We start from the raw sequence: 27,349 nt of genomic DNA on the forward strand, positions 1-27,349 counted from the left end.
AGTGTATACGCGAGGGTGGTATATGATTATGATTACGCAGATTTAGTATGTGTGTTTCCGCCCTATCTCATGTTCCTTGTTTGGTTGTGGACCAGGGGCAGATTCACACATCCGACCGTCTTACTAATCCTAACTATATACAACTTATATACACGAGGTAATGATAGATGGACCAAGTACGAATCCTATCATGAACACCAGGGCAAAGTTGTCAGGTCTACGAGTGGGTATTCTGCAAATCAGAGGAGCGCCCCCAGTAGTACAGTAAGAAAGCTAATTTCGGGACGAAATTCCATCTAACAGGGGGATGATGTGACAACCCGAAATTTTTTTGCTTTGAAAGCTCAGTCAGTCAACTCAACTGAGTGTCATACTCATTGGTAATGAGTTCTAGCCTGGTTAAAGGTCATTCTAAGGAGTTTTGAGCCTAGTACACTTAAGGAATGAGTGTTAGAATGTACCTGCTAGAGACACTGTTCAACAAATCAAGCCTTACCCTCATCAAAAAGAGTTCACGGCCACAACACTTGAGTTTACGGCCGTAAACTCAAGGTGGGCCGTAAACTCCCCCTTAAGGACTCATTTCCTTCACTTTTCATTCATTATCTCATTTCCAACTCAAGAACACTTCATTTCTCTCTCAACTATCATCCCGATTTTCATCCTAGATCTTCAAAAGTTGTAAGTGTTCTTCCTTGATTAGTTGATACATCTCTTAATCTAGCTTCATCCATTGATTTCATCCATAGAAATCATCTTTTCTTAGGTCTTCAAGAAACACCAAGAACACCAAGAACACACACTAGTGTTCTTAGCCAAAATCAACCATTTCAAGCCTCTATATCGTAAGTACTCCTCCCTACACTTGATATCTAGTTAGGACTCATGCTTAGAGCCTTGAAAACATCAAAAACACAAGAACAAAAGGAGTTTACGGCCAAGCCATCTCCCATGGCCGTAAACCCCTTTAAGGGTGCCATTTTGGCCATAAACCCTCCTAGATGCAAAGCTTGTGACCTAGAACCCTTCATTGATGGGAATAGGACCTTAAACTACTCTCAAATGCATAATGACCATGAGTTTACGGCTGTAAACTCCTTTGGGCCGTAAACTCATCAAAAGCCTCCATTGAGTTGGTCTTTCTCATCCTTGTGTAGAACAAAAGTCCCTAAAACTTCCCTAGCCTTCAAACACACACTTATGCATGTTTGACCATGATTTTACGGCCGTAAACTCCCTTTGGCCATAAACCCATGGTAGTAAACTCATGGTAGTACCATTCCACTCTCCTTTGATGAATCACATGTGATTCCAACACTTGGTCAAAGTGTTTCCTAGTCCCGGAAGGTGTTTCCTTTCATATAGTTGCTTATAAACACTATATTCATGCCAATATATGTCATTTAGGACTTATTGTGTCTCGGGACTTCATTCGTGGAACTTCTCATCCTTACACGCGTATTCGTTGAATCACCCACATCAGGTGAGTTCATACCCCGTAATGAATCTTTTAACTGTTTTAAATGCTTTAAAGGGGGGGGGGGGAATACAAGTTGAACACAATGATAATTGTGTAAATGTTTATATATATACATTGCTTATGTCTTCTATAAGTGATCAAAACATTTCAAAAACTCTTTTAAAGTTATGTTACTTCATAGTTTAACAAAACTCCATTTTTAAAGTACAAGCATAACTTAGTAGATAAATGAGCCTTTTCAATAACAGTTCAAGTAAAACATTAGTAAACTATAATGGGTATAGTTTAGAGATTCAGTTCATACTAGATACAATACACGATAACAGAACGAACATACTATATGAGAAACAGAACAAACATATTAAGTTGCTATAGCATGGAACTACTATAGGATCTAATTATACCAATGAATCACTAACTCATTGTTCTAAACAAAAGGTGATAGTTATATTGGGTATACATGATCATATAACTTTAATGTGAATTACACGGCTTGCAATTGTTTGCAGAGGTCGCGTTTGGTTCCCTTAATCTCTAGACAGGGAGAGCGTATAGTAGGGGTACTAGCCTTCACATTATGACCAGTATAAAACAAACATGTTTTAAGGTCATCAGTACATCCGTATGTCGTTTTAAACGACAACTGTGTACTTACATTTCCCATTACTTTCATAAAGTGACAGTACCACTTGAAAGTCAAATGCAAACTATTTTCGAGTTAAGATAGTTATAAACTAGGGAAAACTTACATTTTACAAACGACAAACAGAACACTCGAGTCTAGTACATTCAGTAGAAAGGGACCATAATGCTAACCTTATGATTCCTTAATGTATACATCAAAGGATATATATATATATATATATATATATATATATATATATATATATATATATATATATATATATATATAACAATAGGATCCGACAGATAAAAGGATGTGTGTTCTCCGCTACACTTCTTGTTCCTTGTTTGGTTGTGGGCTTGGAACGGATTCACCCAATCTATTATCTATTCGATTTTAGATATATATATGTTCAGTATACATTAAGTCATCATAAGGGTACCAGGTATGGGTCAAGTCATAGGACACAAAGTCAATGCACAGTTTTAAGTACAAAACATACTTTCCAAATAAGAACTTTTGGTATTCAAAACTAGAAACTTTCCAGTAAAGGGTTTAATCCATTTTATTAAACCAGTATAAACTTAAAGGACTTTAGGTGATTGACTCTATAATACCTTAGTTTATACATCATGGTTATATACCGTTAATACCTAACAGGTAGTTGGATGTGTGCTTTCCGCCTTACTTCCTGTTCCTTGTTTGGTTGTGGGCTTAGGGCAGATTCACCCAATTAACTATCTATTCGATATTAGATCATATATAGCTAGTATAAACTAAGTGATTATAGAAGTAATCACTATGATCACCATTTTATTATAAGAAATAAGGGTTTTATTAAAGAATCTTTTCATTAAATATAATTGAACTATTACAATTAACTCCATGAGTAACAAGTGAATACGCCAGGGTTATATACAACAATGATCTAACAAACAATGGGATGTGTGCTATCCGCCTTACTTCCTGTTCCTTGTTTGGTTGTGGGCTTAGGCCAGATGCGCACAGTCGATTGTTTGTTTACTCTGAGTTTTATATAACTTGTATCCATTTAGTACTCATAGAAAGGATTGTAGAATCATTTTTACGTATCTTTCATCAAAGTAGGAAATATAGGATTTTCTAGAGGAACAGGCGAACTATTCTAAACAGAACTTATAACTTACTACATTTCAACTACATTTTTCAACAACTTTCTACAACTTACTTACATCACTAAAATCTTATGAACTCACCAGCTTAATTGCTGATCAACTCTTTCAAATAACTTGTATTCTCAGGAAACTAGTAGACAGGTACTCGCTCTAGGAAATCAGAAGATGGAGCAGTATAGCTTCAAGTCTCGTTTTGTTATTTGCATATGTATTCTATGTTTTGTGAACACACACATTGTAAACACTTTCTTTCTAATGAAATGGTTGTTCATTACTTGCTTACTATGATACATGTCTTGTGATACTAAACATGACGTCCTCCACCCCCGAACGTTTCCGTCGTTCCGGTTTTGGGGGGTGACACGATCATACCAGCACTAATGCACCGGATCCCATCAGAACTCCGCAGATAAGCGTGCTTGGGCGAGAGTAGTACTAGGATGGGTGACCCCCTAGGAAGTCCTCGTGTTGCACCCCCTTTTTCGCTGCCCGTTTGCGTTTTTTTTGGATTTTGCGTACGGTTTTTTTGTTTATTTTTGTTATTTCTATGCGTGGGTGGTCCCCGGTTAATGCTTGATGGTTTTCGTATTTTTGGAATGGAGCCGATCCATCACGTGGGTCCCACGCCTCGCGTACGAAAAACAAAGGAGGTTATGCTTCATGTAAGGCATAAAAACAATAAGCATGGATAGTATTTCGGGTGCGATCATACCAGCACTAATGTACCGGATCCTATCAGAACTCCGCAGTTAAGCGTGCTTGGGTGAGAGTAGTACTAGGATGGGTGACCCCCTGAGAAGTCCTCGTGTTGCATCCCCTTTTTCGCTACCCGTTTGCGTTTTTTTGGATTTTGAGTACGGTTTTTTTGTTTATTTTTGTTATTTCTATGCGTGGGTGGTCTCCGGTTCCTGCTTGATGGTTTTCGTATTTTTGGAACGGAGCCGATCCATCACGTGGGTCCCACGCCTCGCGTACGAAAAACAAAGGAGGTTCTGCTTCTTGTAAGGCATAAAAACAATAAGCATGGATATTATTTCGGGTGCGATCATACCAGCACTAATGCACCGGATCCCATCAGAACTTCGCAGTTAAGTGTGCTTGGGCGAGAGTACTACTAGGATGGATGATCCCCTGGGAAGACCTTGTGTTGCACCCCCTTTTTCGCTGCTCATTTGCGTTTTTTTTGGATTTTGCGTACGATTTTTTTGTTTATTTTTGTTATTTCTATGTGTCGGTGGTCTCCGGTTCATGCTTGATGGTTTTCGTATTTTTGGAACGGAGCCGATCGATTACGTGGGTCCCACGCCTCGCGTACGAAAAACAAAGGAGGTTCTGCTTCTTGTAAGACATAAAACAATAAGCATGGATAGTATTTCGGGTGCGATCATATCAGCACTAATATACCACATCCCATCAGAACTCCGTAGTTAAGCGTGCTTGGGCGAGAGTAGTACTAGGATGGGTGACCCTCTGGGAAGTCCTCGTGTTGCAACCCCTTTTTCGCTGCCCGTTTGCTTTTTTTTTTTTTTGCGTACGATTTTTTTTTGTCTTTTTTTGTTATTTCTATGCGTGGGTGGTCTCCGGTTCATGCTTGATGGTTTTCGTATTTTTCGAACGGAGCCGATCGATCACGTGGGTCCCACGCCTCGCGTACGAAAAACAAAGGAGGTTCAGCTTCTTGTAAGGCATAAAAACAATAAGCATGGATAGTATTTCGGGTGCGATCATACCAGCACTAATGCACCGGATCTCATCAGAACTCCGCAGTTAAGCGTGCTTGGGCGAGAGTAAACTCCGCAGTTAAGCGTGCTTGGGCGAGAGTAGTACTAGTATGGGTGACCCCCTGGGAAGTCCTTGTGTTGCACCCCCTTTTTCGCTGTCGGTTTGCGTTTTTTTTGGATTTTGCGTACGGTTTTTTTGTTTATTTTTGTTATTTCTATGCGTGGGTGGTCTCCGGTTCATGCTTGATGGTTTTCGTATTTTTGGAACGGAGCCGATCGATCACGTGGGTCCCACGCCTCGCGTACGAAAAACATAGGAGGTTCTGCTTCTTATAAGGCATAAAAACAATAAGCATGGATAGTAATTCTGGTGCGGTTATACGAGCACTAATGCACCGGATCCCATCAGAACTCCACAGTTAAGCGTGCTTGGGCGAGAGTAGTACTAGGATGGGTGACCCCCTGGAAAGTCCTCGTGTTGCACCCCCTTTTTCGCTGCCCGTTTGCGTTTTTTTGGATTTTGCGTACGGTTTTTTTTTTTGTTATTTCTATGTGTGGTTGGTCTCTCGTTCATGCTTGATGGTTTTCGTATTTTTGGAACGGAGCTGATCGATCACGTGGGTCCCACGCCTTGCGTACGAAAAACAAAGGAGGTTCTGCTTCTTGTAAACCATAAAAACAATAAGCATGGATAGTATTTCGGGTGCGATCATACCAGCACTAATGCACCGGATCCCATCAGAACTCCGCAGTGAAGCGTGCTTCGGCGAGAGTAGTACTAGGATGTGTGACCCCCTAGGAAGTCCTCGTGTTGCACCCCCTTTTTCGCTGCCCGTTTTCGTTTTTTTTTGGATTTTGCGTACGTTTTTTTTTTGTTTTTTTTTGTTATTTCTATGCGTGGGTGGTCTCCGGTTCATGCTTGATGGTTTTCGTATTTTTGGAACGGAGCCGATCGATCACGTAGGTCCCACGCCTCGCGTACGAAAAACAAAGGAGGTTCTGATTCTTGTAATGCATAAAAACAATAAGCATGGATAGTAATTCTGGTGCGGTCATACGAGCACTAATGCACCGGATCCCATGAGAACTCCACAGTTAAGCGTACTTGGGCGAGAGTAGTACTAGGATGGGTGACCCCCTGGAAAGTCCTCGTGTTGCACCCCCTTTTTCGCTGCCCGTTTGCGTTTTTTTGGATTTTGCATACGGTTTTTTTTTTTTTTTGTTATTTCTATGCGTAGTTGGTCTCTCGTTAATGCTTGATGGTTTTCGTATTTTTGGAACGGAGCCGATCGATCACGTGGGTCCACGCCTCGCGTACGAAAAACAAAGGAGGTTCTGCTTCTTGTAAACCATAAAAACAATAAGCATGGATAGTATTTCGGGTGCGATCATACTAATACTAATGCACCGAATCCCATCAGAACTCCGCAGTTAAGCGTGCTTCGGCGAGAGTAGTACTAGGATGTGTGACCCCCTAGGAAGTCCTCGTGTTGCACCCCCTTTTTCGCTGCCCGTTTTCGTTTTCTTTTTGGATTTTGCGTACGGTTTTTTTTTGTTTTTTTTGTTATTTCTATGCGTGGGTGGTCTCCGGTTCATGCTTAATGGTTTTCATATTTTTGGAACGGAGCCGATCGATCACGTGGGTCCCACGCCTCGCGTACGAAAAACAAAGGAGGTTCTGCTTCTTGTAAGGCATACAGACAATAAGCATGGATAGTATTTCAGGTGCGATCATACCAGCACTAATGCACCGGATCCCATCAGAACTCCGCAGTTAAGCGTGCATGGGCGAGAGTAGTACTAGGATGGGTGAAAAATTAACAATTTGGTCCCATGACCTGCTGAACAGGTCAAAAAGGGCTAAAGTGAATAAATTAGCCGGTTTCTTGGGCTTTCTATTCAAAAGGTGAAAAGGACAGGATTTTTTTATACAAAAAATAAAATTTAGGACTTTATTAAAAATTTTCCTTAAATATTAGGACTTTTCTGGAGATATCCCTTCTAGGAGTTGGTCAATCACTAGCTCTAGCAATTTATTGGTTATAAACAACTAGGTAAACAAGTTCATGCAATTAAAGTGATCATTCAACTACACATAACTTGAAATCTAAGCAACTAGATTGAAACTAATAACATGCTTAAAATTGATAATTCAAACACAAGCTAAACCAACTTCATAAAATCCATGAAAAAGTATAAACTAACAAATGGTATTAGGGTTTATCATTACTAAACATAAGCTTATTGATTTAGCTAATAATTGTAGAAAATAAACACATAAACACATAAGAAAGTAAATTAGACGTGATCATCTAAGAAAACTGAATGTATGATGTGATCTCATGCTATAATCTTCTAAACTCTTGATAACTACAAGAAAGATGATGGTGGTAATGATAATGTTGAAGTTAATATTGCTACCGAAGAGTTCTTTATTTGTTATGATTATGATATGGTCAATCTTGCACATGATGATTCTATTTGGGCTGTACAAACATATTTTTTACATATCTATATCTATTTTTACGTATTTATGTATTTTTTATGTTTTTATATGTATATATTTACGTATTTATATGTATTTTAAATGTATAAACATATTTTTTTACTTATTTATATGTATTTTTAACCATTTTACATATTTTTTATGTGTTATTTTTTTATGTGTTTTTTTATGTATTATGTATTTATATGTATTTTTACGTCTTTATGTATTTTTAAAGCTTTTTATATAGATGTTTATGTATTTTAAATGTATAAACGTATTTATTTACGTATTTATATCTATTTTAAGTATTTTACATATTTTTTACGTACTTATATCTATTTTTAAGTATTTTACATATTTTTTGTGTCTTTTTATGTGTTTTTTATGTATTATCTATTTATATGTATTTTTGCGTATTTATGTATTTTTTTAGTTCTCTTATATATATATTTATGTATTTTTATGTATATTAAATGTTTAATTGTATTATTTTTACGTGTTTATATATTTTTTACGTAAAAATACATAAACATCTATATAAGAAACTAAAAAAATACATAATACATAAATATATAGATGTTTATGTATTTTTATGTATATTAAATGTTTAATTGTATTATTTTTACGTGTTTATATATTTTTTTACGTAAAAATACATAAACATTTATATAAGAAAACTAAAAAAAATACATAAATACACAAAAATATATATAAATACATAATACATAAAAAGAACACAGAAAAAACACATAAAAAATATGTAAAATACTTAAAAAAAATACATATAAATACGTAAAAAAAATACATTTATACATTTAAAATACATAAATACACAAAAACATCTATATAAAAAACTTTAAAAAAATACATAAATACCTAATACATAAAAAATATGTAAAATACTTAAAAATAGATATAAATACGTAAAAAAAATACGTTTATACACTTAAAATACATAAACATCTATATAAAAGCTTAAAAAAATACATAAATACGTAAAAATATATAAAAATACATATAAATACATAATATATAAAAAATAACACATAAAAATACATAAAAAATATGTAAAGTGGTTAAAAATACATATAAATAAGTAAAAATATACGTTTATACATTTAAAATATATAAAAATACGTAAATATATACATATAAAAACAAAAAAAATACAAAAATACGTAAAAATAGATATAGATATGTAAAAAAATATGTTTATACATGGGTTAATGTCATAAAAAATCCTCAAGTTTTTAGAGTTTTTTCGGTTTTGCCTAAAGTTGAATTTTATGTCCGTTTTTAACCTCACATTTTCCAAATAATGTTCAGTCTTGCCATTTTACCGGTGATAACAGGTTTTTCAGATTACAATTATATTATCTTCGCAAAAAAAAACCCTTAAGTTTACAGTTTTTTTACGTTTTTACCCTTGAGTTTATAATTTTTTTATACTTTTACCCTAAGTATTTTTTTTTCATATTATACGTATTGATGCAGAAAAAATCGTATTTATATACGAAAAAAAGTTTAATTAAATATTGTATTCACATTTTTTTAAATGTTATATCTTTATGTGTGTGTGTGTATATATATATATATATATATATATATATATATATATATATATATATATATATATATATATGGGTCTTTTTTCCCTGGATAAACCGTTTAAAATGTAATAAAAAACAAATTAATATGTTTTTAGAACTACAAATACATACTTTTATGTATTTAAAAAGATACATATCAATAACAAAACTTGTTCAATCATAAACGTGTTTATATATAATATTAAAAAACTATAAATACAACATTTAATTAAACATTTTTTTCGTATATAAACACGATTTTTTTGCATGAATACGTATATTATGAAAAAAATACTTAGGGTAAAAGTGTAAAAAAATTATATACTTAAGGATAAAAACGTAAAAACTGTCAATTTAAGGGTTTTTTGCGAAGTTAATATAATAGTAACCTAGAAAACCTATTATCAGCGGTAAAAGGGTAAAACCAAACATTTTTTGGAAAATATGAGGGTAAAAACGGACATAAAATCCAACTTTGAGTAAAACCGACAAAACCATGAAAAACTGAGGGTTTTTATGACATTAACCCTTTATATATTACATAAAAATTTTGACGAAATCTACAAAAAAGTCTCATTATTTTCGAAAAATTAACAATTTGGTCTCATGACCTGTTGAACAGGTCAAAAAGGGCTAAAGTGAATAAATTAGCCGGTTTCTTGGGGTTTTTCTGAAAAACAACCCATTTTTCTGTAACTAAACGCAACCTAAGTATTTTTAACAAATGCTTTGTGACTTAACAAAATATAATGTGACATTGCGCTAAATGTACTACAAACTTTATAATAATTACTACGAAAAAAAAAAAACTTCAAAGTAAATTTTTGTATGGCTTAGAGGGTGTCTGTTTTATCTTTTTAACCAACTTTTGGCCCCTATCTTTTCCAAAAAGTTAAAAATGAGGTAAATGATGTTTGGTAATGGGAAAAGATCTTTTAAAACCAACTTTTGAGAAAGAAGGAAAAGAAGCATTTTGAAAAGTCAGATATCCATGTCTTTTTTTAACTTTTCAACCATTGACACTTCTTTTGTAAGAAGACCTTTTACAAAAAGTCCTTTTTGTAAAAAAGGAGTTTTGAAGGCAAAAAGAAAAAAATATCCCAAACACCCCTAAAACCTAAAGCTCTGCGTTCTAGAGTTGTCGTAGTCGGCTTCTAAAACCCTCTTCTCTGTACAACGATTCAAACGTACCTTTGTTCCGGCTAGGGAAAACAGGTCCTCGGGAGGAAGCTACGGAAAGAAAGCAGAGAGATTGATGGGGACGTCGGTGCAGGTGACGCCACTGTGTGGAGTGTACAATGAAAACCCATTATCATATCTGGTTTCCATCGATGGCTTCAACTTTGTTATCGATTGTGGTTGGAACGATCACTTCGACCCCTCCCTTCTTCAACCTCTATTAATTCATCACTTTCTCGTAATTTGAATTGTTAATTTAATCGAGAATTATTAAGGCGAAATGAAAAGATGGTTTATTTAGGATCATACAGCTGAGAATTTGTGTAAGTTGTCGGAACAATGTGATTTAGAGTAGAATTAGCAGCAGCCTGTATGAATTCGCGAACAAGAAGTGTTACCCCTAAATTTTGTTAATCTCTGTTTCAGGATTGCTTCGACGTGTTGTTGTCACATTCAGATACACTACATCTTGGTGCTTTACCCTATGCCATGACCATGAAACAATTCGGACTTTCTGCTCCAGTTTATGCAACAGAACCTGTCTTCAGATTAGGGCTGTTAACTACCTCTGCCGCAAGGTGAAACATTGATCAATGGATTATTTGTAATGCAGTATGTCATATTATCTGGTTACTTGTAGTGATGTTTTCATACTCAAAGGCTGTTAGTGTTATTACACATCTCAGATATGTTCCTCTCTCTGCAGCAAGTATCAGAGTTTGATTTGTTCACACTGGATGATATTGATTCTGCCTCTTCCAAAACGTGACAAGATTAACCTACTCTCAGAATTGTCATTTATCTGGTGCGCATTTTCCTTGATAATCTCACCACTTTCAGGGATTAAAATTTGTTCCTTACTTGAATATTAAATGAACTAATGTCAGGAAAAGGGGAAGGTATAGTGATTGCACCTCATGTTGCTGGTCACCTCTTGGGAGGTACTGTTTGGAAAATAACTAAAGATGGAGAAGATGTGATTATATGCTGTTGATTCAATCATCAACTGCATCTGTATCTCATTGAGTATTTTTCAATCCATAATGTTCTGACCTGCTATAGTGATCTTTCAGGCATTTAAATGGAACAGTTTTAGAATCTTTTGTTCTTATAACAGATGCATATAACGCTTTGAGTAATCAGTAGCCTTCTAGACGTCAAAGGGATCAAGAGTTTATAGGTAATTAAGTAGTATTCACTATATCTGTTTAAGTAGCATGTGTGTGTGTGTATATATATATATATATATATATATATATATATATATATATATATCATTTCTAATTCTTTTTATGGATTTGTTATTTATAGATGCTATATTGAACACTCTAAGAGGCAATGGAAATGTGTTGTTGCCTGTGGATACTGCTGGTCGAATACTGGAGCTGCTTTTGATACTCGAACAGGTTGGTCTGCAAAAAAGCTACAATTTTTATAATGGCTGAGTCATGTTTGTAGCTATGTTCTAAAATTCAACATCTTGTTATCTTTCTCTAGATTTTTTTCTGATGTTGCAGTATTGGGAACAACATCATTCGACCTATCCTATCTTCTTTCTCACGTATGTGTCATCAAGCACAGTTGATTATGTCAAGAGTTTCCTTGAGTGTCTTTCGAGCACACTCGTGATAATGCCTTCCTTTTGAAGTAAGACTTTTTCATCTGATATATGTAATTTCTTGATTACTATCATTATCACCTGGAATTTATACATTTAATTGCAGGCATGTTACTCTTCTGATCAACAAGACTGAACTAGAAAACATCCCAGACCCAGAGGGCCCAAAGGTAAGCCAAACTTGTAATTTGGAGGCTAAAAGCTTTAGTGCATTTGTTATTGTAGAAGTATATTTATGATGGCATTGTCCTGGCTTCTATGGCCAGTTTAGAAGTGGGATTTTCACATGATATATTTGTAGAATGGGCTACGGTTGTTCTTTTTACGGAAAGGGGACAGGTATGGTATATTGCTTAAAAAAGGAACTATAAATATTAAATCATGAAGATAGGTTGTGTTTGTATATGTAGTTTGGTATCCTTCAGTCAGATCCACCTCCTAAAGCTGTTAAAGTTACCCTTTCAAAGAGAGTTCCATTAGCTGCATATGAAGAAGAGCAAGAAAAGATTAAAAAGGAAGAGGCTTTGAAAGCCAGCCTTGTAAAGGAAGAGGAATCAAATTCAAAAGCTGTGCTTGGAACTGATGTTTCCAAATCTGACCCAATGATCATTGATGGCCATGCTCAACTTGATTTTTGTTTACTTTTTTAAAAAAAAAAAAAATGGTTTTTTATGTTAAAAGATGAATTGATGGAAAATGGCAGTTGTTGGGGAAGCGTATCGTGATGTATTGATTGATGGATTTGTTCCAGCTTCGAGTGTTCCCTTTTTATGATGACACCTCTGAATGGGATGATTTTGGAGAAGTCATTAATCCACATGATTATGTGATCAAGGATGAAGATATGGACATGGGATCTATGGCTGTAAGTTCATTTTGAATTTTGAATTTTGAGAGTGAGAGTGTGTTGTGTTTTAGGTGGGTGGAGATGTTGATGGAAAACTGGATGAAGGCACTGCTGGCTAGTTTGATGCTTGACACAACCCCATCAAAAGTTGTATCTTCTGAAGTTACTGTAAGTTTAAATTGATTTCATTCACTATATATATAGTATTAATGAAAAGTAGGATGATTTTATTTAGTATTGTTGTTTATATTGATTGGAATTGTTTGTGACTGTGTGTTTCAGGTCCAAGTGAAATATTGTTTGGTTTACATGGATTTTGAAGGACGTTCTGATGGTCGCTCCATGAAATCAATTCTTGAAACTTGTATGGATTTTACTTTGTTTTTCAAAATAAAATAAAATAAATTATATATTAATATATGAGAAAGAAAGTAAAATGGTTGTTGTTTGTTTATAACTTCTTTATATTAGGTTTTGGTACATGGATCAGCTGAGGCAACGGAGCATTTGAAGCAACACTGTTTGAAACATGTTTGTCCCCATGTATATGCTCCACAAATTGATGTGCTTATAAGGTACATAACAATCTCATTTTCGACCTTTTCATATTTAATCAAAATCTTAAAAAACCACATTTGTTCTTGTGAAAACTCTCTGAGAAACTGATGAGCAATGTTCTGTTTAAGAAGGTGAGCGAGCATTTCTGTATATGAATGGTTCTTTCGATACAAAAAATAAAAAATGGTGGTTTATTTTCAATAATTACTTAAATCTGCCTCTTCATATTCACATGGATACTTTCAACTATCAATTTTTTATAACTTAAATTTTAAGTATTTGGTGAATACTACTACTACTACATACAGCTTGGAGATTATGAAATACCCTGGATTGATTCAGAGGTGGAGAAGATAGAGAATGGAAGCATCTCTTCACTCCCCCTTTCAACAACACCTACTCCTCATAAGTTTGTGTACCTAAAATGTTTTTACTCGTTTCTACATAATTATATTATAAACAGAACAAGGGGCCAACTTGGAATTGAACAACAGACCTCAACTCCTCAAGGTACAACCCAATCAAGTCAGATTTTGTGATTAAACCCTCCATAAATTATAACTATTGTTAGAGTTAACAAACAGACGCTTGTTGCAGAGTATTTATGTAAGATATAGTTTACACAAGAAATAAGTTTAATTATACATAGTTAAAACACTTTTGGTTTGCTTTGTGAAGACGAATAGGTAAAACCATGTTTTTTTTACATCTTTTACAACCTTATATGCATGAAAATGAATACTTAAAGAAACTAATCTATAAAAATGAAAAAATCTTAAGAAATACCAAGAAGTAAAAAAGAGAAAAATCGTAGAAAAACTTGCACAAAAATGAAGATGTAAAAATTGTAGAAAACATTTATATTAAAGAAAACTAATTTTGTAACCACAATTTCGTATAAAAAAGATGTGACAAAAATGTAAAAAAGTTGTAAACAATTATTTCTTCTTTTTTTCCCTTATATAAACAAAGAAAAACAAAATGGAAAAGAAGGGGATCAAACCGCCAACTCCCCCATGGTAAAGCACACTCAAACCATCTACCTACATGTTCTTTACATTCAATGATTCAAATCTTGTACAAAATAAAAATAAATATTAGCCAAAATCATTAAAACAATATTAAAGTTAATGCAATCAGTTCGTAATGTAAGTAATAGGAATGAGTATTAAGTCCGCTAAAACAATAACAAAACAAAAGGAACAATCAACTGTAGTGTGAAGCTCACACACAAGTACATATGAAAACTAGACTGAAATTACATAAATATTAATCTTGTAAAATACTTCTGTGGATATATTTATTATGACAAGTCTGATGATTATCTTCATATTTGATCTTCAATAAACATTATCTTTAGGAACTTCAAATATGCAACTCAAGTTGTTAAATCAATCCAAGATGTCTAGGTCTATGTTGACTAAGTCTTTAATATATTACTTAATTAGTCCAAACTGACAACTAATGACAACTCGGTAACATAGTTTTGTCCTAATAAAGTCAATATCCTTTAAATAATCTAATTACTCTATTAAATTTTCAAAGGCTGAGTTAGATTTACAAGAAGAGCTTAGATATATGTGCTAGGGATATGTATCAGGATGGACGGAACCAAAATTTTATATTTTTGGGCTTAATATATATAAAATTAAAATAAATGGACTATTTCTAACAAAAAAAATAAGGAGGGGCCACAACCCCCTTGCCCTAGTAAAGCTCCGCCCTTGTTCTCCAAACCCTTCGGTGTTGTTGACCCCAAGGTGGAGGGGACAATGTTCTCGAAGAGGAGAGGATTGACTGTCGATTATAAATTGTGTAAGGAGGAGAGGATGCCCCAAAAAAAATGAAAAGATAATGTGATGTTAGACTTGAAGAAACTAGTTTTTTCTCAGGACAATCTGAGATAAAATAATGTAAATACATAAAATCAAGATAACAGAGTAGTATAAGAGTAGTCATTTGAGTATGAAATATATATATATATATATATATATATATATATATATATATATATATATATATATATATATATACTTATAAAGCTAGCATTTTTTTTAAATCTCATGCATTTGAAACCCCCTTTTTTAACTTCCTCAAACCACATTCATTTGAAACCCCATTTTTTAACTAATGCAACTCAAAAGTTTTCTTAATTATGATTTAACACTCAAAAGTTTTATAACTTATATTATGTTTAATTACCATTTAGTGAAAAGTTTACTATAAAAAGACCAATCTTTTGGGAAGACATGCATACAAATCATATACAAATTTCAGAAAGAAAACAAACTTAAAGGTTTTTATGTTTGGTTGAGGTCTTATGACCACTTTTGGAGATATATGCTATTATATTAGAGTTTTTAATTTGTAAGTTTGTTATAGTAATTCGTTTTTATATTTTCTTCGTTTTTGGATTATTTTAATACAGTCGTTGTATATTGTGGTTTAATCGTTAATATATTGATCATATGTCATATAGGGTGATGTCGAAAATATTTTAAATATATTTTTTTTGTTTTGTAATTGTACCGTTTCAAAAAGATAATTAATTAAAACTCATACATATCTTATACTTTCCATCTCTCTCTCTCTCTCTATATATATATATATATATATATATATATATATATATATATATATAGGTTCATGCGAAAATATATATATTATGCGAAAATGCGAGAACCATTCAGAATTTGACACATGTATATTGTTATTAATATTATTTTCTAATATTTAAAGGGTATAATTGTAATTATATATTTTTTGAATGTATGCATCAGTTAACGTGGATAATCCAATTTGAAATTTGAATTAAGTTGGTAACTTCTTACCATACGTAGTGGACACAACTGAGAATTGATCGATTGCAGTTTTCTCATGTATAGACCTTCGGTTGACACAACTGAGAATTGATCGATTGAGTTTTTTTTTTATTCGATGTTTGCATTTAAAGCCATATTGGATGCTCGTTCAAATAGAAAAAAGTTTAATTCGCAAAGGAAAAAAAAGAACATATTGCGAAAGGAAGTAGAACGAAACATGAATCGGAATTTGAACTGTGCTGATAATCCGATTGAAATTGAAGATGATGAAGATTGTGCAGTTGAAGTTTTCATACAGAAAGAAAAATTCGATGGAGGTTCATATGTTTATCCATATTCATCATAATACAATCATTGAGAACTTGCATTTTTAGTTTTATCGATTCATGTAGTTCCTGTTATTTTGTTCCAGATTTGAAGAATCCAATTGAGATACATTCCAGTAAATCATTGAAGATTAAGAAAGATCCCCAAGAATTGGCAGATGATGTTATTTCAAGTGTTGATGTACTTAGCAACGGGAATAAAATCAATGAAGGTAGTTGTTTTGTGAGTTGTTGTTTTTTCAGTAGATAATACAATCGTTTTTTTTTTTGTATCAGAAGTGAATAATGCAATTGAGATTCATTCTACTAATTCTTTGAAGCTTAAGAAAGATAGAATTGATGATGAACCTTGCAAAGGCAAAAAAATCAATGAAGGTATGTGTTTTTTGCATTGTTGTTTTTCCTGTAAATAATTTATTTATTTATTTATTTTTTGATTTTTTGTCTATCAGATGTGAAGAATTCAATTCACATTCATTCCAGTAATTCTTTGCATAATAAAAAAAAGACTATATGGTATTATTTTTGTAATGTATTATTTTTTTACACTCTTTTATTCCAGTTTCAAAGTATGTATTGATTTATATGTTCTCTAATTCCACATTCAATTAATATAAGTATGTTGTTTTTTTGCATTAAAACACCCTATTAATGTTTGATTTTTATTCACGGAATATGAATTAAAGTTAAAGAACTTAACGTATTTCAAATCAAATACAAACAGATTGAAAATTTGCCTGCAGTTTTAATCTAATTATTAATGTAATTTTTGGATATGTTTTGTAGGTTCTAATTCTTTTTCTAGTGATTCAGATTATGAAGATGCGAGTATAAGAAGTTTTAAGAAGTTTGTAGTAAAATCTGATAAAAAAGAAAAAAAAAAGATGGTAAAGCTGGTAATGTGAAAGCTTTGTTTGCTCGTGTTTCTGTTAATTCTATTTATGGGGCTGTCAAATCTATGAATGATATTCAAAAAGATTGTGTAAGAAGAATTGGTTTTGGATCATTGCTTGATATGAAGACTCAAAGTATTCCAACAAAATTATGTTATTTTGTTGTGGATTCTTTTGATCATGAGGAGATGGTTATTAAGAGTGAATGTGGAAATATTCCGGTAACAAGAGAAGATGCGAATAGGGTTCTAGGTTTGCCTTTGGGTTATGAGCAAATAAGTTGTTTAGGTGTTCGAGGCAATGAGGATTGGTTTGAAATTTGGAAAGACCAATTTAAGAAGTCATTGTCATTAGTAGCTCCTTCTGATTTGGTGATGAAGATAATAGAGTGAAGTGAAGCAGATATGGTTTTCATTGTGAATTTCATAATTCTGGTGTGTACATGTTTAGGATCATGTAACAAACAAGGAGCTTGTAATTTCAAAGTTCTTCCTTACTTGTCTCAGTCATCTAAGTTGGATAAAATAGATTGGTGTGCATATGTTTTGAATTGTTTGAAGGAAGAGAAATTGGTATGGAGCAGAAATGAAATTAAAACAATTTTTAATGGACCATGTGAATTTCTAACGGTATATTCTTTTAAATTTTTTGATTTGTATATAGAATAAATAATATTAATAACATTTCAGTTTACAACTAAAGTTGTTTTTTGTAGTTGCTATATGTTGACAGGATTCAATGTAATCAAATGCCATTTGTCAGAAGATTTCCTGTAATTAATTTCTGGACATCAGATCAACTTAAGTTTAGAGAAATCAAGGAATTGGAAAGTGGTGGTTTCGGTAATGGAGTTGTTGCAAATTATAATGAAGATTTTGAAAGTAGATCGATATTAGTAAGATTGATTTTTTATTTGTATATTTTCTTAAATTTCTCATTAATGTTTTTATTTATTTATTTATTTTTTAATATATTTTCAGGATTTTGTGTCAAATATTCAGTGGGTTGTTTATGATTTGAATAAGAAAGTGGAAATGACATTGCAAAAGCATGGAAGTCATAAAAAATTTCAATTGTATAGATTGAAATTACAAGAGATTGTTTCAGTTTTTACTAAATTCAATCAGAGTGATGTTGAAAATGTTTCAAGTTCTGACTCATTAAGAAGGAAAATTAATTTTGAGGATGACTCCTTCAAACATCAGGGTAATAGTTTTGAGTATTTATGAATTATACATTTCATGATAATGCAAAAGAACATCAAATACTAAATCTATTTTTATTTTTTGTATTGTAGGTAAGGAAATTGGAAAAAGGTTTTTGAATGAAGATATAACATCCTTTGTTTTAGGAATAGAGTCTGAGTTATATACCCCAAAAAAGCCTTGTTTAAGTTCAGGTCATAAAATGCAAGAGAAATCAATATCTAAAGGGATTTTTGATTCTCCAGTTAATGTAATGGGTAAAAATTTGCATGTTCCAAGTTTTTTGAGTAAAAGAGATCAAAATCAATTGCCATCTAAATCAAGGCCAAAAAGAGATCAAATGTTACCTCCAGTAAGGAGGTCTCCTTATGTGATTCGTGCGGTTCCTATTGATACTACTTTGACAAAGGAAGAGAACATAATATCTAACTGGGTATTCAGTTTAGTTGAAGATCCAATGTAATGTGTTTTTTTTGTGAATATAGGTAATTATTAATTTAACATATATTAATATTATTATTTTAATTTTGTAGGGATAACTTATTTCTTAGCATATTTGGTCAACGTGGAGAACGTCATATGTTTGAGAGCTTATATCCACATGAACATCTATTTTATGGAACAATTGATTGTTTTGTTGACGTTTTAAACTATGATGAGAGAGCTAGAAATAAAGATACTCCGTCATGTTTCTTCTTCAAGACGTGTATTTTGGTAATATGTATTTTTTTTAATTTATTACTTGTTTCAATATGACTTTGATATATTTTTTTTTTGTATAAGTAGAATCCTGGATATATGCACATCAAAGGAACTAAAAGTGAAGAAGAGTATAAAATTTTCAAAGAGAATGTGCTTCAGTGTTTAGGTGTATCTGAAGATAGAAGAAGTTTAAAAGGATTTGATATGGTAAGGTTTTAATACGATATGTTTATTTTATATAAAAGCATGAATTATCTTAATGAAATTATGTTTTTTATATATAGGTGTTTTTTCCTGCATGTTCAAACAACCACTATTTTGTGTTTGTTTATGATTTTAAGAACAGCAAAGCTGTGATTTTGGACAACCTGTTGTACAATAGTTCTGATGAAGCATATCCAGATCTTATTTATAATTTAGTATGTTATTTTGAATTTGATATAATTTTAGTAATATTTTATTTTTGATATAATTTTTTTATTGTTGCAGAAATATATGTTTGGGAGGTATCTACTTGAAATTAATCATAATATGGTCTTTTCGGTTCAATATGAAATTGATTTTTTCGATCAGTACATGACATGGAAAACAAGGGGTAACTCGAATGATTGTGGCATATTTTTGATGAGGCACATGGAAACTTATAAAGGGGGTCCGTTAGCACAATGGGAATGTGGATTTAAAAAGGAAGGTGCTGATCAATTACATAAAATAAGGAAGCTGCGGAGGAGGTATTGTTTGAAAATATTGTTGAGTGAGGTGAACATAATGAAGCCTGAAGTTGAAAATCTAATTGGTCAATATCAAAGGATGTCTCATGATGATAGGCGTAAATTATATCTAGATGGTATTGTTAAAATAGGAGCTCGTCTGGTAGCTTTTGGTCCATGAAACAGTATTATGTTTTCAAGAGCATTGATATGTTTTGTTGTTTAGTTTTATTTAGTTTTGCTTTAAATTTGTAAGTTGTTTTAGTCATGAATTGTAAGACATGAATTGAAGTCGATGTTTTAATTAGTGAAGTCATTTTGTAATTTGTGGATGGATTACATTTTGCTTAGTAATTGTTTGGTTCAAATTAATCCTAGATGAATGTTTTTCTTTTAAAATTGGGAGGTTTAACAGGGGAAAAGAATGGAATTTATATTTATATTACTATTAAATTTATAAATTATAATATATATTATAGGTACAATATGATTATTATTTTATAAATTGTTATATATATATATATATATATATATATATATATATATATATATATATATATATAACGAGATGAGACTAATTCGTGAATAGTTAGTTGATGAACTCCAAAAATCTAACATATATTTTTGAACAGAAAAAATCATCAGGAAACTATATGAATATATATTTTTAGTTGTTGAATTGAAAAGTCATCAAAAAAATCGGATCAGAATTATTATATATATTAAGCAAAAAATGTACATAATATTATATCAAATAATAATGGAAAGTTTATATGAACATAATATGAAGAAGAAAACAAAAAGGTTTTGTAAGATCTGTTCCAGATTGTCTTATCATGATTCAAGGAATTGTCCATATGGTCTTATCATGATTCAAGGAATTGTCAATATGAAAAAGGTATTAGATGTGCAAATTCAAAGGAAAAGAGGTTATGTAAGTTTTGCAAAAGTTATGGTTTTCATGATCAAAGGAATTGTCCTTATCATAAATGATTAATTTTTTTGAAATTGTTTATGATTCAATTTTTTTTATTGTAATAAATTTATAGATCGTTGTAAAAGATTATGCATCCTATCTAATAAATGAAGGTTCTCTGTTTAATTTTGTTTATATGAACATTTAATGTTATCCTCTTATCTTTTACAGGATTTTGTTGAAATCCATATGTTCTGTTCGTTAGAATAAGGCTGTTTGGTCATATGTTTATGTTATATGAATTTTTATATTTTTGTTTTTTCATACAATAAACTTCATCATATCTGAATAACAAATGTATTATAAATTTATGAATAAAAAACCTTAATGTTGTATGCATTATAGAACATAAAAGTATGATGCATGGGCAAAATTAATGTTATAAGAGTTTTACAACATAAGAGTATGATGCAGAGTCAAAATGTATCAAATTGCCCTTTATGTCATGTTTTCTATTAAATTTATATCAAATTGACAATGACGCCCTTTTAGAAAAGTAAAATGGATCAACATAAATAAAGGTATAATGCGGGGGGAAAATGGACAAATTTGTAATTTTAAGGGATTTATACATAAATGAAAAAAAAATATGATTATATAAAAAATGGATCAACATAAATAAAGTTATAATGCAGGGGGGAAATGGACAAAATTGTTGTTGGAATTTTAAAAGACTGAAAATAATACAACTTTATGTTGTAGTAGTTTTATAACATAAAAATATGATTAGATGCAAATTACACAACTTTGAAGTTAGAAAGAAATCAAAATTAAACAACTTTGAATAACATTTATTTTTTGGCATTTTGACATAAAGGACAATTTGGTCCATTTTAACATAAAGGGCAATTTGGTCCATTTTGACCCTGATGCATAGGAATTGTTTTCATTCAAAACTAAGTCCAACGATAAAAAGGGTGTATTACATTTGGTTAAAATACAATTACTCAAACACTTAATATATCAAACAAATTTGATGATTTCCTCCTGGTTTAAAAGTACATTGTCTTTTTTGCATTTTCACATAAACGTCAATTTTGTCCATTATGACATAAAGGACAATTTGGTCCATTTTGACCCTGATCCGGGTGATTTTGTAACGCCCCGATTCTCAGGTATTGATTTAATGTGTGAGTTTCTTGATTTCAATGGCTACTCGACGAGTTGATTGCCCTACTCGTCGAGTAGCAGCGGGTTGTTCCACGTATTTTAATGACCTACTCGCCGAGTCCAAGAAGGGACTCGACGAGTAGGAGCTGGCAGATGAAACCCTAAATCTTGGGGTTTTGCACCCTATTTAAAGGATCATTGGCCTCCCCCAGCCTCCCCTTTACTGCTTCTTGTCCCTCTCAAACCCTAATCGAGTGTGTGTGTTCCATTTGTGTATTTTGAGCTTGGAAGAGGATTTTGTGGAGAAGGGAGCTTGGAGAGCAAGTATTCAGAAGCAAGGAGCTTGTGGGATCTGAAATCTACCTTATTAGGCATCTTCTGGAAGGTATAAATCGTTACCCTGACCTCATTTCATTCTAGATCCCCTTTTTGGACAAATTCTAGGGTTTTCATGGTATGATTGGAAGCTATTCTTGTGTGCAAGCTAAGATCTGAAGTTGTAACTTCAGAACTAAGCTCCCTTGGGCTTCTGAGTCCATAAAGTTTCCAGCTTGTGCAAGGATGAGATTCTCCCAAGGTGTAAAGCTCCATTAGAAGCTTAGATTGGTCATTTAGGGCCTTTAGAGCCTTGCATGTGCGTAAAGTTTGCAACTTTACGTGATAAACATGCCTTTGAAGCGTGGATCTGTAATCTGGAACCTTGCCATGGCTTAAAAAGCGTCTGCATGGATAAAGGTCTGCAAGGACTCGGCGAGTTGGATGAACAACTCAGCGAGTCCGTTGAAGATGGCCATGAACTCGACGAGTTGGATGAACAACTCGGCTAGTCCGTTGAAGATTGCCTTGAACTCGGCGACTCGGCTAGGGTTTCTCCCAATTCTTGGACACGTATGAACTCGGCGAGTTAAAAGGGAACTCGACGAGCCAATCAAGGATTTCACGACTTCTCGAGTTCAGGAAGGACTCGACGAGTCGGTGAACTGCACTCGACGAGTCGAGTCAACATGGACTGTTGACTTTGACTGTGGACCTTGACTTAGACCAAGGGTTGACCAGTTGACTTCTGAGGGTATTCTGGTAATTTGGAGATTTATGAGAAAGGATTTTATGGTAACTATAGGTGGTGGAGTTCGTGTTGGTGATCCGGGAGTTGAGCTTTCTAGTTTCAGACGACAGTTGCGAGGTGAGTTTTCCTCACTATACTCAAGGGTCTAAGGCACCAAGGCCGGCCCTTTGGATTATTATATGGTTATGTTATGCTAGTATCATCTGTTAGATCGGTATCCTAGAGGGTAGGATAATATTATATGATATGTGGTATGACCTGTTAGATTGGCATCCTGGTAGATAGGATGGTGTTATGTGCTATGTGGTGAGATCCGTTAGATCAAGTATTGTCTATAGACTGTTATGTGATTATCTATTATATGTACACATGTTTGTTTAGCGGTTGAGGCTTATCTGCTTGGTGCGAAGGCCAATAGACCTGGGCATTCCAACCTGTAGGTTGTGGGCCGTGAGTATTCCATCCCGGGGATGATTGGACTCAGAGTATGTGGGCATTCCAGCCTGTTGGTTGTGGGCCTGGGGTATCCCAACCTGATGGTTGATTGGACCCATAGTGTATTTGGCAATCCAACCTGTTGGTTGTGGGCCTGGGGTATTCCAACCCGATGGTTGATTGGACCCATAGTATGCTGTTTATGATTATATGTGTATTGTTGTGGGTATGGGTATTTTGGGGGAACTCACTAAGCTTTCGGGATTACAGTTTCAGTTTATTGTTGCAGGTACATCAGGGGATCGTGGCAAGGCAAAGGCGTGATCGTACCGCTCCTCACTTTTTATGACTTTGTTTCTGGGATACTCTGATATTATACATTTTGAAAACAAGTTTTGTAATGGTTAATGGTTTTGGGAATGTTTTAAAAGTTTTAAATTGGCTTGAATTTTTGGGTGTTCCAGATTTTTAAATAAATGAAAGAAAAGGAATGAAAGTTTTGTAAATTGAATAAGTAAAGTAAATTGCATGTGCAAAATGGTCAAAATTACCCTTTGTATTATAATAATTTTATAGCAGATGTAAAAAAAACTTAATTAAAAAAAATATAAGAAAATTAAAAAAAATGTATGAAAATAAAAGTATGATGAAGGAACAAATGACCAAATTGACATTTTAAAAAAGTCAGTAAAAAATGAAAAAAATATAAAAAATGTATGATAAATATATGAAAAGAAAATTTTATACAAAATTGAGAAAAATTCGTTTATGAAATAAACCAAAAAAAAAAAGAAAAATTCCAACCCGATGGTTGATTGGACCCATAGTATGTTGTTTATGATTATATGTGTATTGTTGTGGGTATGGGTATTTTGGGGGAACTCACTAAGCTTTCGGGATTACAGTTTCAGTTTATTGTTGTAGGTACATCAGGGGATCGTGGCAAGGCAAATGCGTGATCGTACCGCTCCTCACTTTTTATGACTTTGTTTATGGGATACTCTGATATTATACATTTTGAAAACAAGTTTTGTAATGTTTAATGGTTTTGGGAATGTTTTAAAAGTTTTAAATTGGCTTGAATTTTTGGGTGTTCCAGATTTTTAAATAAATGAAAGAAAAGGAATGAAAGTTTTGTAAATTGAATAAGTAAAGTAAATTGCATGTGCAAAATGGTCAAAATTACCCTTTGTATTATAATAATTTTATAGCAGATGTAAAAAAAACTTAATTAAAAAAAATATAAGAAAATTAAAAAAATGTATGAAAATAAAAGTATGATGAAGGAACAAATGACCAAATTGGCATTTTAAAAAAGTCAGTAAAAAAATGAAAAAAATATAAAAAATGTATGATAAATATATGAAAAGAAAATTTTATAAAAAATTGAGAAAAATTCGTTTATGAAATAAACCAAAAAAAAAGATTTTTTTTTTAAAAAGTGAAAATAAATCAAAAATAGCATTGTACTTTTGTAAAAGGGCGTAATTGTCATATATTGTACTTTTGTAAAAGGGCGTAATCCTACTATATTTATCATATGTTTATGTTATATGAATTTTTATATTTTTCTTTTTTCATACAATAAACTTCATCAGATCTGAAATACAAATGTATTATAAATTTATGAATAAAAAACCTTAATGTTGTATGCGTTATAGAACATAAAAGTATGATGCAGGGGCAAAATTACATAATTGCCAAAATGGAATTAGAAAAAAATGAAAAAAAAAACAATTTTGTATAGAAAATATAATGTAGGGGATATATGGACAAAAATTTATGTTATAAGAGTTTTACAACATAATAGTATGATGCAGAGTCAAAATGTACCAAATTACCCTTTATGTCATGTTTTCTATTAAATTTATATCAAATTGACAATGACGCCCTTTTAGAAAAGTAAAATTGATCAACATAAATAAAGGTATAATGCAAGGGAAAAATGGACAAAATTGTAATTTTAAGGGATTTATACATAAATGAAAAAAAAGTATGATTATATAAAAAATAGATCAACATAAATAAAGGTATAATGCAGGGGAAAAATGGACAAAATTGTTGTTGGAATTTTAAAAGACTGAAAATAATACAACTTTATGTTGTAGTAGTTTTATAACATAAAAATATGATTAGATCAAAATTACACAACTTTGAAGTTAGAAAGAAAAATTAAAATTAAACAACTTTGAATAACATTTATTTTTTGGCATTTTGACCTAAAGGACAATTTGGTCCATTTTAACATAATGGGCAATTTGGTCCATTTTGACCCTGATGCATAAGAATTGTTTTCATTCAAAACTAAGTCCAACGATAAAAAGGGTGTATTACACTTTACTCAAACACTTAATATATCAAACAAAATTGATGATTTCCTCCTGGTTCAAAAGTACATTGACTTTTTTGCATTTTCACATAAACGTCAATTTTGTCCATTTTGACATAAAGGACAATTTGGTCCATTTTGACCCTGATCCAGGTGATTTTTAAATAAATGAAAGAAAAGGAATGAAAGTTTTGTTGAAAGTATAAACAGTAATAAATATATATTAGAATCGTTCAAATGGTAGATATTATATTAATTACAATGACTCTTTTCATATTATGAATAATAATGGCGGTTATAGGGTGCTAGATTGTCACACCCCCAAACCGGAACGGCGGAAACATTCGGGGGTGGTTGACGTCATGTCAAGTATCACAACACATGCAGTATAGTAATCAAAGTACAACAACCATTGATTAATAGTATAAGTTTTTACATAGGTTACATTTAGCAACAACATAAAAAGTAGATATAGAGGATAACATAAGATGCAGCTCGGTACTAGGCTGCCTCCGCAAAAGCTCCCGGAGTGTACCTGTATACTGACGACCTAAGAATACAAGTTATTTTGAAATAGAGGATCAACATTTTTATGCTGGTGAGTTCATAAGTATTTTAATGACATTGATATAAATACATGTTATTCCTCGAAATAATCTCATTAGATGAACGTGATAAAAGTTTCTAAAGTATTTGAATTCCTTCCAGAAAATCCTATATTTTCTAATAAAAGTAGTCTTCTACCAAGACTCGACTGTTTCATGTTTAAAAGAATGAATTTATCTACTAAAAGCAGTCTTCTACCAAGACTCGACTGTTTCGTGTTTAAAAGGATGAGTTTCTCTACTAAAAGCAGTCTTCTACCAAGACCTGACTGTTTTATTTTTAAAGAGTATTTTTCCCAAATGTTACTATCATTATCAAAATATAGTTTTACATTATCGTTTTAAGTCAAAAACGTTCCGAGTTTAATGTATTAGGGAAAATATTATAGTACCATAGTTTTATATGTAGAAACTACCGTGGTACTAATTACCTTAAGGCCATGAATTATAAGGTAAATGTGAAGATACTCGTAACCATACTGATTGACGGATGTAAACACGACGACCTGCTGGCGTCGAAGTAAATGTGACATTTGTCACCCCTTGGCTTGGTCGGCCGGGACTGTAGCTAGCAGTCAGGATGTGGGATGGTCTGTCCCGCATAGATCTATACACACAATGCCCGCTCTCCCTCCAGGAGACTCTGGTTACCAACTCGACAATGATGAAATCTGTGTCCTGAGGATGTATCTCATGCTCTGATTGCTATATACGTTTCTTTTTACTAAAAGTACACATTTTAGTATATTGATATAGCTAGTTTCTCTTCATAAAAGTTATTGTTGGTTTCTAAACTATACCTACTATAGTTTACTTGAGAGGTTATCTAGGTACCTTTACTACCCAAAGGCGTTGAATTGAAGTAAAGTTTTAATATCTAAACAAATATACATAATATATAACTAGGACTT

The 27,349-nt window shown here is 32.4% G+C and overlaps 1 protein-coding gene, 8 non-coding genes and 2 pseudogenes across 12 annotated transcripts; all 11 read left to right on the plus strand.

Annotated features, from left to right (window-relative positions):
• The first annotated feature begins 3,617 nt into the window (after positions 1–3,617).
• LOC145150837 (5S ribosomal RNA) lies at positions 3,618–3,736 on the plus strand. The gene has a single exon (XR_013731650.1). It is a non-coding gene; the product is annotated as a 5S ribosomal RNA (ribosomal RNA).
• Positions 3,737–3,957: 221 nt separating this feature from the next.
• On the plus strand, positions 3,958–4,076 carry LOC145148866 (5S ribosomal RNA). Its single transcript, XR_013729731.1, has one exon. It is a non-coding gene; the product is annotated as a 5S ribosomal RNA (ribosomal RNA).
• A 220-nt stretch (positions 4,077–4,296) lies between these two features.
• LOC145150365 (5S ribosomal RNA) lies at positions 4,297–4,415 on the plus strand. Its single transcript, XR_013731184.1, has one exon. It is a non-coding gene; the product is annotated as a 5S ribosomal RNA (ribosomal RNA).
• A 220-nt stretch (positions 4,416–4,635) lies between these two features.
• On the plus strand, positions 4,636–4,754 carry LOC145150834 (5S ribosomal RNA). The gene has a single exon (XR_013731646.1). It is a non-coding gene; the product is annotated as a 5S ribosomal RNA (ribosomal RNA).
• A 221-nt stretch (positions 4,755–4,975) lies between these two features.
• On the plus strand, positions 4,976–5,127 carry LOC145150888 (5S ribosomal RNA; annotated as a pseudogene).
• Positions 5,128–5,348: 221 nt separating this feature from the next.
• Positions 5,349–5,467, plus strand: LOC145150569 (5S ribosomal RNA). The gene has a single exon (XR_013731385.1). It is a non-coding gene; the product is annotated as a 5S ribosomal RNA (ribosomal RNA).
• A 214-nt stretch (positions 5,468–5,681) lies between these two features.
• On the plus strand, positions 5,682–5,800 carry LOC145150409 (5S ribosomal RNA). Its single transcript, XR_013731236.1, has one exon. It is a non-coding gene; the product is annotated as a 5S ribosomal RNA (ribosomal RNA).
• A 224-nt stretch (positions 5,801–6,024) lies between these two features.
• LOC145151099 (5S ribosomal RNA) lies at positions 6,025–6,143 on the plus strand. The gene has a single exon (XR_013731891.1). It is a non-coding gene; the product is annotated as a 5S ribosomal RNA (ribosomal RNA).
• Positions 6,144–6,360: 217 nt separating this feature from the next.
• On the plus strand, positions 6,361–6,479 carry LOC145151244 (5S ribosomal RNA). The gene has a single exon (XR_013732005.1). It is a non-coding gene; the product is annotated as a 5S ribosomal RNA (ribosomal RNA).
• Positions 6,480–10,151: 3,672 nt separating this feature from the next.
• On the plus strand, positions 10,152–13,916 carry LOC145166541 (cleavage and polyadenylation specificity factor subunit 2-like; annotated as a pseudogene). Its single transcript, XR_013740593.1, has 12 exons — positions 10,152–10,330; positions 10,663–10,814; positions 10,943–11,041; positions 11,124–11,177; positions 11,310–11,416; positions 11,548–11,642; positions 11,754–11,883; positions 11,961–12,024; positions 12,773–12,869; positions 12,984–13,065; positions 13,173–13,276; positions 13,568–13,916. The product of XR_013740593.1 is annotated as a cleavage and polyadenylation specificity factor subunit 2-like (transcript).
• Positions 13,917–16,528: 2,612 nt separating this feature from the next.
• Positions 16,529–20,241, plus strand: LOC145166524 (uncharacterized). Of its 3 annotated transcripts, none has more exons than XM_079085527.1 (10): positions 16,529–16,619; positions 16,687–16,782; positions 17,221–17,929; positions 18,016–18,195; positions 18,281–18,506; positions 18,598–18,964; positions 19,039–19,219; positions 19,292–19,414; positions 19,492–19,626; positions 19,697–20,241. In XM_079085527.1, the coding sequence occupies exons 3-10, from the start codon at positions 17,705–17,707 to the stop codon at positions 20,096–20,098; spliced, it is 1,839 nt and encodes a 612-aa protein (XP_078941653.1). In that variant the 5' UTR covers positions 16,529–16,619; positions 16,687–16,782; positions 17,221–17,704; the 3' UTR covers positions 20,099–20,241. The 3 variants fall into 3 exon arrangements, with proteins under 3 accessions (XP_078941653.1, XP_078941669.1, XP_078941661.1); XM_079085535.1 differs by having other exon boundaries at positions 16,531–16,619; positions 16,728–16,782; XM_079085543.1 differs by lacking the exon at positions 19,492–19,626.
• The last annotated feature ends 7,108 nt before the right edge of the window (positions 20,242–27,349 follow it).

This window comes from Lactuca virosa, chromosome 1 (genome assembly GCF_052849685.1).
Source record: "Lactuca virosa cultivar CGN04683 chromosome 1, Lactuca_virosa_CGN04683_v6, whole genome shotgun sequence".
In the NCBI taxonomy this organism is placed as follows: domain Eukaryota; kingdom Viridiplantae; phylum Streptophyta; class Magnoliopsida; order Asterales; family Asteraceae; genus Lactuca; species Lactuca virosa.